The following is a 17,741-nucleotide window of genomic DNA, read 5'->3' as shown; positions in this document are numbered from 1 at the left end:
ATTATGTTATACATCTGTGTAACTAGCCTAGGAAAATGTGGATAAAGCTGGTTTGTTTTAAAATGCAAACAAAAAGTTCCTCCATACCCAACAGGTCTGCTTGTCAGACAATGCCATAATCCACTTTCACCTTCAACATTGTAATGCTTCAGTGGGAGATGGTGCAGATACTGTGCCTGCCCCCTACTCTTCAGACCTTCCCACCCACCCGGTCCTTTGAGACAAGATTAAAAGTCCTGCTTGGAGTGAGAAGGGGGAAGCAAGATCTGAACAGGAGGCATAGCCACCTCACCAATTCCCATTGCATTGTTAATACTGCATTTCTGTCCAGTGCTTTGGACCTGCAACCCACTGTGATCTACAAACAAGTACTTCTGCCCTGCAACAAGTAATTTAGGCTACAGTTCTAATCTCATTTACCTGGGAGTAAGTTCCATTCAGTTCAATAGGGATTACCCCTGATTTGGTTAGGACTACAGCCCAATGGCCTTTTCATCTCTTTCAGCGCCCAAAATCTGCTATGTATGCTATCCATTTATGTCAAGCAGACTCCTCACCTTTAGCAAATGGTTCCACGGTGATAATTTCACTGCTATTGCCTCGCCCTGCAGCCGTCACAGCCACCACCCAGACACTGTATTGTCGATTCCGACTCAGATTTGGGATTCTGTAGGAAAATGAGTCAGGAGTAGCTTCAAACTCGCTGATTACCTGTGACAGGAGAGACAAACATTCCCAAACTAAGGTAAATGATGTATTGTACACGTGACGCAACACTCAAGAGTCTTTACCTCTAAACCACTACAGATTAGGGAAAGCAATGTATTTATATTTAAACTCGGTCCTTCTTCAGAATAAGAGCTCGGGGTGGGAGGCAATAAAACTAATTTGAAAACCAAAGATCCATTAAACAGTAAGAGCAGGTAAAAAATAACAATTTAACATCAGCTATAAAGCTATAGAGCAGCAATTATTTAAAAAATATCTGAAGTGGAACCATTTCCAGAGGATGCTTGAGCAAATAACCACGTCTCAAGCAGGGATAGAAACAAATAAAGTAGTTTGCAGAAGCTGTAGCTCAGAGACAAAGGCATTCTACAACCAGGGTGTCAACCCCAGAGAGCACCCTCTGTTGCATCCTCACATTGTATATAACTCCTGGAAGCAGCGTACTGAGATGGGTCTCTCTGGCAAATCTTAACCTTCAAGCAAGACATTATAGAAGAAGATGCTCCTTCAAATATTGGTCCTCAATCATCTGGGGGTTTATATATCATCGCCAACACCTTAATTCAGACCAGAAGTGTATTGACAGTCAGGGCCATTCGTTCAGAACCAGTGTGCTATGGTTCAGACTGGCTGATCGGCTTAACAACCTGGTTTCTGCATTTCGCACTGGCTGTGGCTTTCAAGTTATCTTCATGAGCATCCATATGCATGGGATGGTATCAGAGCATGGATTAGTGTGGCAGGTGATTGAGGGCAGGTCCATGCCTGGGTTTGCTCTTGTGATAGGTTGCTTGAGCTGTTCTGACTGGCTATTTGTTATTATTTTTTGGTGGCATGCTACTTTTTAAATTTATGCAGTTCAAATCCAGCATCCCCTAAACTTCACATCTTCACTTTGTTTTATGCCACCATTTTTTTTGGGGGGGGGGGTCACAGTTTTGCCTGCTTATATCACTTCTAGCTATCTTGATAAATCAGAGGCAACAGATAGACAGAAAAGCACAAATACTAACAGCTCACAAAGGCACTAACGTCCCTCAGAATAGAGAGCCAGAACACATCCTAGCATCAGCACCAATGCCCATCCTGTTGTGCACCCTAACAGTCTAGACACTCAGTCCGGGAACCTGAGTGAGCAAATTCTGGAGGGGTTACTGCTTCTTGGCCCATATCACTCCCCACCCAGCCTCTCACAGTCCCATCCTGAGACCAGATCATACTGTGGTGGGAAAAAGGGGTCCCTATCTATCCCCACGATGGGGTGAGCTCCCGTTGCTCGGTCCCAGCTCCTGCCAACCTAGCAGTTTGAAAGCATGGCAAAGTGCAAGTAGATAAATAGGTACCGCTACAGCGGGAAGATAAACGGCGTTTCCGTGCACTGCTCTGGTTCGCCAGAAGTGGCTTAGTCATGCTGGGCACATGACCTGGAAGCGGTACACCGGCTCCCTCGGCCAATAATGCGAGATGAGCGCCGCAACCCCTAGCAACAAAGACACAACACAGGCGACAAAACCATGGTCTTTATTGATGAGCATGTGGCTTGGAAGATATCCTGGAAAGCAAAGATGAACACAGGTCAGTTTGCCGGACCAGCAGGACTTCTGTGTGATGGGCATTGGTTTGAGAGTGTTCTTTATGGCGTCGGCTCCACGTTAGGTGCACCCTTCATCTGTTGTATAACGATCTGCCGAGGAGCTTGCAAGGATACTGGAGCTTGTCTGAGCAACATTAACCTCATGATAGAATGGATGGAAGCATCGTGGTTGCTGCTGCAAGTTGCAAGGCAGGTCTCCCTTGTGGTCTGAATTGAACGGGGTATATCCTGGTCTGTGAAGAGCAAGGGGAGACAGGCAGAGCAACAGTCAGCATTTGAGGCATAGTCCCCAAACCACCATGTAGGTGTTTGTGGAGAAATGAGAGAGGAGGGTGGTTGGAGTGACGAGTGTCTGTCAGTGCTGATGCCCCAGCTTGGAGGCTCCAGAGACAGTGATTCTACATACCCATTACCCTTTGAGGGTTGCAGGGAAACCATGTGTCCAACTGCATAGAACCATGCTGTTTGTTCTGCTCCATACACCTGGGCTGTGATCCTGTAGTGCAGGAGTGCTCATGAATCTTTGGCCAGTAGTGGCAATGATCTGGCATTTGCCAACAGACAGCGTACCTGGATGCGAGGATGTATGTCTTCCCTGGGCATGGGACACATTGACATTGCTCCCCACTGTTGGGAAGGAACAATGTGTTAGAACAATGAAGTTCAGACAAGACTCAAGAGTAGAAACAAGGGTGCAGTCTGCATTCCCCCTTCCCTTGCTTACCTGTGTGGGGCACTCTCTGTCGGCATTTGAGTTGTTCCAAGTTCACCTGGTGTTTGAAGTCCCCAAGGACCTGTTATGAGTTCTAGGAAGAGAAGCATTAGCTGTGTCCTCAAGTTCCCAGGCTGCTTTGCACAAAGAATTATTGCTAATACTTCCATAATTTCAAATTGTATTAATTATGGTTGCAAAATGAGCTCCTTCCATTTTACAAAATTGGTGTACTGCTTACTTGAACAAAAGACCTCTGAATGGGGAACAAAAGGAATAAAGGATCTGCCTATTTTAATAAAGTATCCTCTTCAACCAGACAAAAACATAAAAATAAAATAACCTCAATGAATGCTAAATATAAACTCAGCTGACAAAGACTACTCTACATATTGTTTAGCAGTGGACAAAGTAGTAGGGTGGAGGTAATTACCAGACCTTCCTGTGAGTGAGTCATTGCTGTTTAGTGGGAGGGGGGTGGGATTGTGGGGAGGGCAGGTCAGCATGGTGCAAACACAGCAGCAGGAACACCAAATTGGCTGAGCTGGTGTGTTGCCACTGCACTTACCAGAACACCTCCTTGCCCTTCTTCCTGCAAGGGATGGAAGAGTAATTGAATTCGGTAAGCATTTAAAGCATCTTCAAAATCCCCACTCTCCGAAACTGAAACACATTTAGCTTTCAAAATCAGGACTTTAATTTTGTGGTGCATTCCTTCGTCCAAACAATGTTTACAAATATGCATATGTTAGTGGAAAGTGTGCATAAAAACGGAGATGTTAATGACAGTAACATACAAAAATGCATTATATTAGAGGGAAATACTAGCAAAAATGCATACATTAGTCAAAACGATATAAAAATGTGTTTGTTGGGATGAATTTCTGCTAAAATGCTGATGAATTTTCAAGAGGATTTTTGATATTATTATTATTATTGCTGCAAAATGTGAAAAACTAAATTTAACATTGGAGCAAGAGAGAGAGAGATCTTTCCATCCCTGCCCCCTGCCAGTAAACAGCAGCAACTCGCTGGTAGTTCAGGTAACCACCTCTGCCCTGTGCTACTGATTAGCATAGGTTCTCTCATCAACTCTTGATAACACTTTTGTACTTTATGTCTTTAATGTAAAATATTTAAAAGTGGATGTGTAAAGTAAGGCATAGGAAAACAGAACTGAAACAGCAAAGGCAATTTATTTAGCAAGGGAAGAAAGACATAGCTTTAACGTTTCAGCCTTTTGAGATGGCTGGCCAGGGCACATGCACTATTTTAGTTCTTCTGAAGCAACATTAAACCCAGTTCCACCCCCACCACCCCGCTTCCCTCCTCTCCTCTCTCTCTCTCTCTCTCTCTCATCAGGAAAACATAATGTTGATGTGAGATCATCTTATGCCACATCTTGATGCAGAATGGAAGATGAGAACCAGCGGAATAAATGAACCCACAGCAAACTCTAGACACACTATCCTTTTACTGCACTGTTCCACTTAAATTGCTCTATCCTTCCAGACTTTAAGCCACGCACAGAGGAGGAACAGTGGTTTAACTGCAGTTAAGTGACCTACTTTGGGAATGCAACTTGATTTAACCATATTCCTTTCCAATGGTGGATATGTGGACTGATTCAGATGCTAACTTACCCCTCTCCTGCCTGGTGGGGCTTGTCAGTGTTTTGAAAAAAGCAAAGGTTCTGACCTCCTTTGCCTCCATTGCCTGGTCCTTGGACCCTAGTCGGCACAAAGAGTCCTCGAAAAAGAGTGCTTTGCAGAATGCTGCTTTTATTACAAAAACAAAAACTTCTCCAACCACGACCAACACATCAAACACAACCAGCTTTCTACCTACCATCCATCCATCCAACCAACCAACCAACCAACCCAACCACCAACATTGACCGCTCTATGTATACAGGTACAATTAGGTGAAAGGTTGCATTGTAGGCCGCTGACTCATGATCACTTAGTTCTTTTAGCATTAAAGAAACAGCGACCAATTTTTAGCCGTGACAGGGCTATGCCGAACAGCAGGGCCACCACTGCACCTGCAGCCCTGCTACCCCCAGCCTGCAGCTGATGCTGCCACATAATGGTAGCCAGGCAGGCTCAGGACTCAAGGCCCTTCGCTGTCTGCTGGCCTCTGCAGGTGGAGATCTTGTGGGTGGCGCTTCATTTTCCCCACCCCACAAGTTTGGCAGGCAGGAGAGGCAGCTCCATGGCAGCAGAGTCACTCTGGCATCACCTCACAGGAAGAAGCTCAATCCAATCGTCCCTTTTCAGCCCAGCACAAAGCAGGCATGAACTACTCTGTCAAAGAAGTTCCTTTGGCATCAGATTAATGATCGGGTAGCACAGTTTTAAGACCTCCCACCCCGTAAGCCTTTGATCTGATTGCTCCTTGGACTATTATTTGTAATTTCTGCTTCCAGTGATGAGATGTGTTTTATCATCGTCTGTTGACAGGAGAGATGCAGCCATGATGAGAGTTGTTGCTTCAGCATTATTTTGCAAGCCCTCCGTAAACTGTAGGAAAGTACAGAGTGAATAAATACATTTCTTGTATGAAGGGGATCAGGCTGGCTGACCCACTTAAGAAGTTCCGAAGAGCATCAGAAACGCAAGCAGCAGATAATGGAAGAGCCAAGAAACAAATTGAATTGAGTGTCACAGCGGCCCCTAGTGGCCTGCTAGAAACATCACACTTCCCTTAGTTGAAGCAATGATGCAAATGCTACTATAATAGGGAAAGGTCTTGGAATTGCTAGAAGTTCATAGGCAGTTTTTCTGTAAGCGTTAGACAAAGTTCCAGTTGTTGCAGCATCAACAAAACAAACAGACCCTCCAAGTGTCCCTATTTCCCAGGGATGTCCCTGATTTAGAGATGTCGTCCCGCTTTCTGATTTGATCCCGGAATGTCCCACTTTCGCTTAGGGTGTCTCTATTTTCACTGGAGAAATGTTAGAGGGTATGGAGTTATCTGACCCCCAAGCCATCTGAAGGCAATCCTGTATAGGGAAGTTGATTTTTTTAATGCTTAATGTTTATTATTATTATTATTATTATTATTATTTTGGAAGCTGCCCAGAATGGCTGGGGCAACCAAGTAAGATGTGTGGGGTGTAAATAGTAAAATTATCATTATGGAATGTGATGTCCCTATTTTCACTGGAGAAATGTTGGAGGACATAAATATAATTTTGAAAGTATCTCAAACATGGCTAAAATGTTGCAAGCTGTGCAAATAAGCTTAACTTGACAGGTGTGTGTGTGTGTATTGAGAATAATACCTTGGAAACAAAACCCAGTTACTGAATGTACTCTCTAGTGGTTAATCTCCCTCTAATATATTCCAACCCCTGTTTCAATAAAGAAACAAGAGAAGAAAATCTTTCAGGAACATGCCTGATAAAGCTAGAACCTGCAGTGCCACCTGGTGGCTATCATAAGGCACAACAAATGAAGCTCTTCCTCAGCATTAATAACCCCAAAATCACAATGGAGAGAAAAATATGTGTTCAATAAATCTAAACATTCTATGAGCAATAACAAATCCGCTAACAATCAATACTGTAGAACCGACAGACAGTTACATTTTGTTTCAAAGGCCTTGTGTCACCTGGGTTTGCATGGCAATTGCTGTTAGATTGATTTTATCAACTTCATTCAAGAACAGGATCTCTTGCTGCACTCTGAGGTCTCACAGCAATAAATAATATTACTGGATGGATGAGGTGAGAAAAACAGCTTAAGAACATTTTAAACCCAACAAGCCAACAGAAAGCATTTTTAAAAGTGTTTAAATGCTTCTGACATGTTTTAATTTTCTGGAATTTTGTTATGTTTTTCTCCCCCACCTGTTGCAAAACTGAGCAGTGATGTTTTCCAGTAAACTGCAAATTACCAAATGCTATATTCCAACATATACATGTCCCTTTGCCCACAGACTCATTGACAAATCTTGGGCCTGGAGGTTCTAAGTGTCCCTGCACATGTGAACTCAGCAGAATTCAGGTAATAGAAAGCTAAATATACAATACCTAGAGAGCAATAACATTTTACGATTCTAACTTCTTGTGCTGCTTTCACTGCACAGTCTGCAGTACGCGTAGAGTGCCTTTCCCTTATCCATTAATACACACAACCAGCCCCCAACCAACATTTGGAATTAGCTCATTGATTGCAAGTACCTAAGAAGAAGTATCTGATATCTGGTATCTGAAGAAGTGTGCATGCACACGAAAGCTCATACCAAAATATAAACTTAGTTGGTCTTTAAGGTGCTACTGAAGGAATTTTTTTATTTTGCTTCGACTCAGACCAACACGGCTACCTACCTGTAACTAGTACCTAAGAATTATCTTGCTGGACCAGAACAACGGTCCATCTAATCTAGCCAGGTACCTTTGGGTATTCAAAAGCACCACCAAATTGCTCATCACTAGCATAGATGGAGAACAAAAAAAAAAGTCCATTTATTTTCCATATTTAAAAGTTGATTCAATACTTCATTTGTTTCTGTTAACCTTTGCTTAATTTTGCTCTCCAGTAGCTGTGCAGGGTGTTTAAATTGTCCAGAGACAGAGCAAAGGTGTTTCATTAGACCCTGCAACCTAGGAAATAACTACTACAAAAGGAAGGGATTTTGCCTCCCAGTGCAGCCATATGTCCCAGTTGCAAGTTATTTAAATCCCACAGATTCTAATGGCATGGCTTCACTCCTTTAGTGTCTGTGGGTAATTTACAGTGCAGCCTTATTCAGAAGTCTAAACTGAATTCAATGAGACTTACTCCCAGATAAGCATAAGAAGAGTCTGTAGGATCAGGTCAGATCCAGGAAGGCATTCTGTTCTCACAGGGGCCAACCAGATGCCTGTGTGAAAGCCACAAGCAGGATCTGAGCATAATAGGCACTCTCCCTTCCTGTGATTTCCAGCAACAGGCATTCAGAAGCATTTATTGCCTCTCACCATGGATAGTAGTCAGTGATAACCTTATCGTCCCTGAATTTATCTAATCCTCTTTTAAAGGCATCCAAGTTGGTGGCCTCCTGTTTAATTATGTGTAGGACTGCAGCCTCAAACACCAACAGCCATTTTACAAGGTACAGCGTGTTTACCCAGGCTTCAATCCCACTGAGCTCTGAATAAATGATGAAGAAGTTACAAATGAGAAGCCTGCTTGCTATTTGTTTGAAACTCTGATAATTTGTTTTGGAGTGCATGAAATTTGGTTGAAGTTTTTCCATTTCATTCATACCAAGAGGAATAAAAAGGTAAAGGGACCCCTGACCATTAGGTCCAGTTGCAGATGACTCTGGGGTTGCGGCGCTCATCTCGCTTTACTGCCCAAGGGAGCCGGTGTTTGTCCACAGATAGTTTTTCTGGGTCATGTGGTCAGCATGACTAAGCTGCTTCTGGCGAAACCAGAGCAGCACATGGAAACACCGTTTACCTTCCCGCCGGAGCGGTACTGTCAGGGACCACCAGGGGTCAGCAGGGAGCCTGAGAGGGTGGTGTCAAGGCTCCCTCAGGCGGAGGAGCTTTGAGATGCTGAGGCTGAGAGGGTGGTGCCAAGGCTCCCTCAGGCAGAGGAGCTTTGAGATGGTGAGAGTGCAAGGTTTCAACAGAGAAAGTTTGGAGGGTCAGACCAGAGCGCTGCAGAAGGGGAGGCTCCAGGGGCTACAGCACCGGCTCAACAGCTGAGCAGCTCGGGGGGGGGGAGTGCTCCATCACCCCAGCAGCGTAGGGGGGAGAAGCATTGCGAGGAGAGGAGGAGGCTTTGTGCGCCAAGGGTGTTTTTCTGGTGGAAGTCCCGCCGTGCGGCACTTCCAGATTCTGACTCAGACTGAACAGTCATGGATTTTGCGGCTCTGTCTTGTACATATGTACTGTATATAATAAAACTCAGTAAAAGACCAGTTACGGAGTTGGAGCGCGTTACTCGTGTGAAAGCCACCCAACACCATTACAGGTACCTATTTATCTACTTGCACTTTGCATACAGACTCCTAAAAAAACAACCATACAACTATGGTTATGGCACCTCATGGGTGTCTTAAACTAAGACATAGAAATCAGATGGTGCAGGTTATCATCTGCATTGGGCAGCTGAACTCAGAACATCCTTTCCTTTCCTTTCTGATCCAGTATGAGGAAGAGTTCTATATAACCTAAGGTATGGTAAACCCCTGGACGGTTAAGTCCAGTCACAGGCGACTATGGGGTTGTGGATCTCATCTTGATTTCAGGCTGAGGGAGCTGGCGTTTGTCCACAGACAGCTTTCCAGGTCATGTGGCCAGCATGACTAAACCGCTTCTGGTGCAACGAAACACCATGACAGAAACCAGAGCGCATGGAAACCTAAGAAAGTGGTTAGCAAAGTTGTTTCCCATGGAACACTTGAAAATCGTTGAGGGCATTGGCAGACAACTTAATGGGTTTCTGCTTCTTGTAGCAATCATAATGCACTGTGCTGTGGTTTTTAACTGTATTTTTATTGCTTCTTTTATTTCTTATATATTGTACTCTATTCCACAGAATTCAAATTGCAATACAATGAAATACTGTGCAGGAAATGAAAGAAGCAATTAAAAACAATTAAACATCAATATGACTATTTAGTGCAATGGATAGGCCACCCCCCAGTTTCAACCACAAATCCACAAATACACTGTGGACAACCTGAATGAAGCTCACAGACCACTGGTGGTCTGCACACCACAGTCTGAGAATCCCAGACTTAAAAGATCATGTTCTATATTTTGAAAAATAATTGATCCTAAGAGAAAACACCACCAACAACTATCATTTCAATGATTCATATTTTTTTAAAAATCATACTGGTCTGTTTAGATCAGGTCACTTTATATCAGAATTGGGAAAGATCAAATTCTCACGTACCTTTACTCAGACCTTAATCCCTTCTGCCTTCTATGGTACACAGAATGAAGGCTATTTTGCTTTTTTATTCACTGTTCATCAAAATACTATTGATAAAAATTGGTGCAAACATGCATGGACAACTATAATTAAATACACTTCAAAATATGTTAACTGTGCGAAAATGCAAATTAAAAGATGCATTGTCTAGGAGAAGGCTTTCATCTAAAAATCTGCCATCCGCCATGGCTCATTATTAATAAAAACAAAGGCAGTGTCACGATGCTCAATCTTGCTGCGTTCCTCTGACAACTATTTCATATGCAAATATGGCTATCTGCAAGCACAGGTAATTCCAATACTGTTATGTTCTGCCATGTGTAATTCACTTCACCAGGGTTTCCACAACGAGTATGCTAGTCTCTATGGTTGCATTTAACCACATGAGCTGTCCGTGAGCTGAAGGAATCACACCCTTTTTTTGTCCTCTCCCCATGCCTTCCTCCCTTTCCTCCACACTTGTCCTTATTTGTGCCCTCTGGCTGAAGTGCCCTTCAACTTTGATTGTGCTTCTTGCTTGCCAGAGTGGAGGATGCAGAGGCCAGGGGTATGTGTGTAGAAACCAGCCTACTGTGCACAGGTAAAATGTACATCCTTGGCCCTCCACTGGCGTGTGGCCCCCAGGAGGTTACCCATAAAGAATTGTGGCCCTCATAGCTGCCAAGTACCCCGTTTTCTCCAGGAAAACCCCAATTTTACTTACCTTTTCCCGGTGGTCCCCCGTATCACTTCGTCTCCCGTTTTTCTCTGTTATTTTCTCCTGCCGGCGGCCATTTTTTCTTTCCGATTTGCCCTTCTATGGGCACCAAAAATGGCCGCCGCCGGCTTCAAAAGTGGCATCCACGCATGTCTGGAAGTGCATAGACGCGACTTCCGGTGTCGGCGGCGGCCATTTTTGGTGCCCATAGATGGGCGGAGCGACACCGGAAGTTACGTCGACGCAACTTCCGGTGTCACACGGCTGCCGGTCCCGGATTCTGCAGTCCGGGACTTGGAAGGTAAGGTGGCCCTTGAACTGAAAAAGCTCCTCCCCACCCTCATGCTGTAGGAGATCCAAAATCCACTTACTGTGGGGTAAGGATGAGAGCAGAATACGGTGTACTTATGGATGATGCCATTCAGTTTTATGGGAGGGAGCCATGATACAAACACCGTGGAAGCAGAGGCTGCGGCTGCTTTAACTCCGGCGGGAGGACCTGGAACTGAAAGAGAAACACAGTTAGTTAGGATAGCAGGCGAAACCCGTTGGTGTACATTGAACTGCACAGTGGGGCAAACTTAGCACGACAACCATGGATTTAATTGGGGGGAGGAAAACATTGCCATGCCCCCCCATCAGTTGCATCACGCCTACACACACTCAACTATTGTGATCAGGGCCACTTGGCGAAGGACAACGGTTTCAATTTCTCAGCATATCTAGTATCTCTCATGATTCTGCATTGAGAGAGTTTGTAAGAATGAGGGCGAGGGTGCATGGCTGACCTAGCATTGGCCGATGTAGAGCCTGATTCAGGCTCAATCGCTGTGCCATCTTGGAGCCGACACACGGTCCAGGCTGAATCTACCTGCTCCCCACCTTCTGCCATTAGCGTGTCCAGGCTACATATGCAGCAGTAGCCCCACAGGTTCACACTGGTGTCCCAAGCAGGTTTAGATTGCTCTGCTTGGCTGCAACCTTGGAAGAAAACTCCACAGAACATAATGGGATTTGTTTCTTAAGTAGACATGTATAGGATTGGTCTGTTAATCAGTCAATGTTAATATATATCATGTTACAGAATTGCCATACAGCTGGTTGTTGTTTTTTTAGTTTATTTAAATGCTGCAAAGAACTGTTTCTCTCCGCTTGAATTATGTACATAATCAAACTTCAGCAAATCACCTTAAACCCATTGCTTGAATCAAGAGATGTGCCCAGAAGAGCTCAAGAACCTCTACACCAGTTCTGAAGGCCAAGCTTTCATTAAGTATTCACATTTTATATCTGCAATTAATTCTCTTGGCTCTGCTTAAAACCTAATGTGAGAATAAATGACTATATCTAGCCATACCTGTCTGCTAAAACCTTATAGGGAAGAATCTAATTCCTTTCGGTAATGAGTATACAGATTCACAAGAAACACACTACTTGACAATTCTCTGGTTGTTGTTGTTGTTTTTTAAAAAAGGCAGTTCATTACAAATGGCCTTTTGCCACTCCTAAGGAAGGCAGAAACCAGTTTCTTCTTAGTAATTAGTTGCCTGAAAAAGGGTGGTGGTTTATGATCTGTACAGGACATGTGGGCTTAAAAGTAATTGATTATCAAATTAAGCCTGAAGCCACAGGGAGCAGTTCTGATGGATGCAGCTTGTGGGCCTCAAATCCTTTTGAATTAGTCTAATCAATCTAGAGTTCCGGAACAAAGATAGGCACAAGGAGAAATATATAGCCTATCCTTTGCCTTTGAATACCCTATAAAATGTATTCATTTCCATAATGTGTGCATTTTGATGCACACTTTCCCCTAATATGTGCACTCTGTACACATTATTTGGTTGGGGAACTGCATTGCAAAATTCAGAGAAATGTGATTCCCCGCCAAAAGATAATTGTGTTTCAGTTTGCACATGGGTTTGAGCTAATGTGGATTAAGTAATTCGGCATTACAGTACAAACAAAACCAAATTTCTCCCCCATCCCTTCTCTCATAATCATAATCAGTAGCTCTTCCTGTATTTCGGATCATCCTTAAATCTTCCTACATTACTACAGTGGCAAAGCACTTTCAAGTCTGCCTTGCAGTGGAAGAAGCCAGTGTTGTTGTTTTAGCACCATCCATCTGTGCTTCCTTTGCCTAGTCCCAGTTGACAGGCTATATTTTGTACTAGTTTACACTGCAAACCAGGGTTGTCTCCTATGCTGGGTGCAGCTCTGAACACTCATCGTCCGCAGTGCATGCAAGAAGCTCAAGGAAGCAAATAGAAAGCTGGGGCTCTATCTCTGCAATGGAGTTCTGGTGGGACTTTCCTATGGGATACAGACTTATGGTAGATGCAAAGAGCAGCCAGATGCAGCACATACACAGCCTATGGTGAACTGAGCACCATTACATAGGAAGAAAAGCCTGGAGGAGCTAATCAGCTAGATTCATTCAAACAGGTGTAAATTGGTGCCATTTACTAGATTGCACTGGTTTTCACCAGGTATGGATCTGGCTCCATGAGTCTGTCTATTAAGGAACACAGATTCATTGTTTTAATTAAGATTTTATAATGCATCATTTCTAATGAATGCAATCATTCAACCCCCATGCCATCAAATACAACAGCCTGTGAAAATGCAATTTAAGCCTAGAGTGTGAAGAGAAAATGAGTGTGTCTATTTAAATTTTAATGATCAGTGAAATAAATCCTCAGGTGGAAAGGCACTTGGTTAATAAGTAACTCCATTTATAGTTTAGAAGGAACTCCAACCAAAGGGGGATAAATGAATCCCGTATATATATATATATATATATATATATATATATATATATATCACAGCCAGAAATTTCTGCTGCAATTTTTAATGTGCCATGAACATCTTGGACAGAAACAATATTTTCTCCCTTGCAGGCTTCTGCAGAGAAAGAACTAAATAATGCAAACTTTAAAAAGAACCCTCATTTTGTATTCATAGAACTGTTTCTTCTACATAAATTCAAGTGGATTCATGCTTGACCTCTGGTGTCTAAAATCAAGTACTGAGCAGGATAAGAAATGCAAATGCATTCGGACTCTTTTCCTTACTTATTGGGTTTTCCCCTTTTTTGTATTAGGGGGAGAATGTGGGTCCCCTCCCCCCCCAGAGCCGTAGCTAGGTGATCTTGCACCCCTGGCAGAACAGTCCAGATTGCACCCCCTAGCCATGAACAAATTAGCTCTTCTTTCCAACTCTCCTCCAACCCCCCACCTTCCACCCATTCAATTCACCCTTGATATTTATATCTATGACATATTTCTAGCTGATTTTGCGCCTCCCCCCCCCAATTGCCTGTGTCCCTGGCGGGGGCCCACCTCACCACCCCCTAGCTATGGCCTTGCCCCCTCCCCTGCACATTTATGCCTTCTCTGTATAAGCCTCATTTCCATAAAAAGCACGTGCTGAAATGGTCTGTGATAAGTTGCTCAGAAGGAAAGAGAGTAAAGTCCCCTGATAGGATGTAGTGTGCCCTGCATTTTCTACAGAAAATATTCCACGGATGCCAAAAAATTAACAGTGAAATTAAGCCAAGACGGATGTTCACAGGCAATGCACATATAATGCAGAACTGGAATACATCCAAATTTGTCAATTCCACACACATGGGGGGGGGGGGAGAGACACAGAGAGAATATCTTCCATTTCCAAACCACCATGATAATTTAGCCCATATCAATGAGATCAGAATGTGCTGCAGGCAGAGAAAGCCAATGAGCAGGCTGAAATGTGCCAGAAGGTGCCTGCAGAGCACAGGATAGAGTTAATGAAACCAATGCAGAGGAGCCAAGCAGCCAAGCTGTGCCAGATTGTCAGTAAGGAGAAAAACATAGTGACCAACATTTTAAAAACAGGATCTAGGGATGCTGTACAATATAATGTGTGGTCGACTTTCTTCTTCTTCCACAAAGAGACTTATCTCTTTTAAGTCTGTAAAAATAGATCTGGGTGAGCTTTCCAAAGCTATATTCAAATTAATAGGCAAATTATCTGATTTTTCCCCCTCCTAAAAAATAAACCGGGGGGGGGGGGGGTCACTGCATTAACATGTGCACAGCTTGGCTAACATCATGAAAGGGATGTTAACATCCCTGGGAATAGTGGGAGATGTAGTTCTTTTGAGGGCTGTGGCAACACACCTCTGCTCCTGTAGGGTTTCTACATTCTGATGACAGTCTTCGTCTGAACAACAAAATCTACCCTGTGCATTGTTCCTGGATCCAGTGACTTCACTCTAATCTGATCTTGCCTTTAAGGGCCAATCTCCCCTAAGAAAGACCCCAAGAACTTGTGGGGGATCTACTCAAAATGAATGCCTACTTGTCCATCAATAGGTGCCACTGGAACTTCAGTTATGAAGTGCTATGAAAAACTGGGCCATTTCCATTAACTGTTCCATTTTCCAATGGCTACCAAGAATGTTTCACTTCTTACCATCCTCTTTTGTGCGTGTAAAAATTTGCTCACTCCTGACCCCGTCTCCAGCGCGTGTGAATGCCAGGACCTGGATGCTATAGTTGGTGTACTTTTCCAAACCATCAAGCTCTAATGAGGGCTGTGTAGTGGTAACATTTTTAATTTCTCCCAGCTCTATGGAGCAGAAAATTAAATTGAGTTAGTGAAAGCATTATTCTATTCGCATCGAGCGGTCATTATACTGTGGTGAGCCTATGAAAGAAATTATTGGATTAAAATATGTAACTATGGCAGGAATAAACTTGGCTGTGAGTACTAAATAAACATGCTAAATGCCCATACTGTGCATTTAATAGCAAATATGGAAATGTCTTACAGAGAAAAACAGACCTGCAAATACACTTTGAAATTAATAAAGTGCTATTTTTGACTCATAGGCATGTTTTCTAATAAATAAATAAATCAGGATTAGATAATATTATGAAATTGCATTATATTTTACTGATTTTTAAAACTCCATAATGGCAGTGTGGCAAGCTAAGCAAATGAAACATGGGCATCATATGAAAAGGATTATAGAATGATTTATTGAGTGAGATCAATAACTTACCGAGATAAGTATTACATTACATTTATTTATGTTACTGAATTTTTTTTACTACCCTTAAACTAGAGATTGCAAAGGCAGTGTATATCAGAGTAACTTAAAACAATCCACTAAGATATACATTAAAAAAACTTGTCATTTCTAGGTTCAACAGAAACTGATATTGAAATATCATATTCCCAGGAAGGCTGCACAAACAGGTGAGTCAAATTATTTCATTGGTAGTTTAGCTCCTGGGTTGCAACAGAGAATATTAGTGAAGCTTTCAAAATTCTTCTGCAAAATCTTCCCCAGATTTCAGAATTCTTTATTACCTGATGTTGTTTCTGGAGTAGAAATGATGTATTAGGATTTATTCACTGATTCTCCATTGATGTGGTTGTATGTATGGCTGTATTAAGATTCTTTCACTGCAGTGTTTACCAATCCACAGGAACACATGTATGCATCAATAAAACACTGCACAAAAAGAATATTACTACAATCATTTATACCACCACATCAAGACTACTATTTTTTGTTGCTGCTGCAGTGTTTTATCGATAAGTATGTCCACATCAGCAGCTCAAAGTTGCAGCAAATAGTGTGGTCCTCTATTCCAGAATTCTGTTTAGAAATTATCTTAGGTAAGTCTGAATCGAAGAGGAGTAGAACACAGGACCGAGTGGACTCATGGCATACTAAAAATATAAATTGCGGTTGGGGAGTAACCTCATCCTGAAAAAGTATTATGGTATATGCTGCTGGGAAAGATCTAAGCTTGACAAGCAAGAGTACCTACCTCCATCCAAAAGATTAGCCCAGTATATCACCCTAAATCCCTGTAGAATTCCATTGAGAGCATCTTTGGCTAATGTAGACCAGGTAATAGAGATGGTTTCTGGTGATGTAGCAATTGCTTGGACGTTTTCTGGTGGGGAACTGGGAACTGAAATTAGATAGTTTAACTTTTAATCATGACAGATATTTGGGGAACTATTACTTAAAAAAACAACCCCAATATGCACAATATTGTGTTCATTTGATGTGTTTTCACCAGACAAGAACACTGGGAAGAATATTTACAAGAATAGCATTGCAAAACAATGCAAAACTTGTATGGCTGTAACAGGAGTCTAGACATATTCCTGGTGGGTAAGGCTTTGACTGATTCCTAACTATGATGGCTGTTCTACCTCCAGAGTTGTAGGTGATGTGCTTCTGAATATCAGTTGCTAGGAATCACAAATGAGGAGAGTGCTGTTGTGCTCATGTCCAGTTGGTATTTTTTCCAGAGGCATCTGGTGTGATCCAGCAGTGCTCTCTTCTTATATTCTTAATGCAGATGAGTTGGAAGTATGGATTATGGTGGAAATTTGACCAAAGAACCCCCAGTTATTAACATGAAGGTATGCTGTGCATTTTCCATAAAGGAACTGCAAAGAACTGCCGTCATCATGGGCCACAGATCATTATCTCTCTTCAACCACTGCTACCTCTATCAAGCCACTCTAACCAATATGGCAGAACGCATGTACTGTATACTCCAAAAGAGCAAACTGTTTCCTCAATCCACTAGTCTGAACCAGGCATCCCCAAACTTCGGCCCTCCAGATGTTTTGGACTACAATTCCCATCTTCCCCGACCACTGGTCCTCTTAGCTAGGGATCATGGGATTTGTAGGCCAAAACATCTGGAGGGCCGCAGTTTGGGGATGCCTGGTCTGAGCTAACAACATACTTTCATTCAGTATTAACTGAACCAACATTTATCTGAAGAGAGTTGGCCAAGACATTTTCTGATAAAGCCCCCACACTAATAAATGTTGGCTATTTCATACCATCACTTAGAAAATATTCAGACTCTCCCCCCCCCACCTTTCCACCACTTGCAAACAGGGTGGAGGGTTTGGGGAGGCCATTTGTGCTCAGCCTTTTTGCACACATAACAATAGTGTCGGATTGTGGCCATGCTTAATATTTAAACAAAATGGTGGCCAAATTATAAATAAATTTATAAATAGATGGAGAGTATCAATAACGTC

At 42.8% G+C, this 17,741-nt stretch overlaps 1 protein-coding gene across 1 annotated transcript in view; it reads right to left on the bottom strand.

Annotated features, from left to right (window-relative positions):
• DSCAM (DS cell adhesion molecule) overlaps window positions 1-17,741 on the bottom strand; it is a 332,481-nt gene that overhangs the window by 61,953 nt on the left and 252,787 nt on the right. The window contains exons 18-21 of the mRNA XM_035116259.3: window positions 16,499-16,645; window positions 15,129-15,284; window positions 11,042-11,175; window positions 558-711 (exon numbers count right to left, since the gene is read on the bottom strand). Coding sequence (XP_034972150.1) covers window positions 558-711; window positions 11,042-11,175; window positions 15,129-15,284; window positions 16,499-16,645 — 591 coding nt within the window. The remainder of the gene's footprint in view (window positions 1-557; window positions 712-11,041; window positions 11,176-15,128; window positions 15,285-16,498; window positions 16,646-17,741) is intronic.

The sequence above is a fragment of the Zootoca vivipara genome, chromosome 4 (assembly GCF_965207765.1).
Source record: "Zootoca vivipara chromosome 4, rZooViv2.hap1.1, whole genome shotgun sequence".
Taxonomy (NCBI): Eukaryota; Metazoa; Chordata; class Lepidosauria; order Squamata; family Lacertidae; genus Zootoca; species Zootoca vivipara.
Note: the sequence above shows the minus strand (reverse complement) of the source record. Positions and strands in the feature narration are given on the sequence as shown.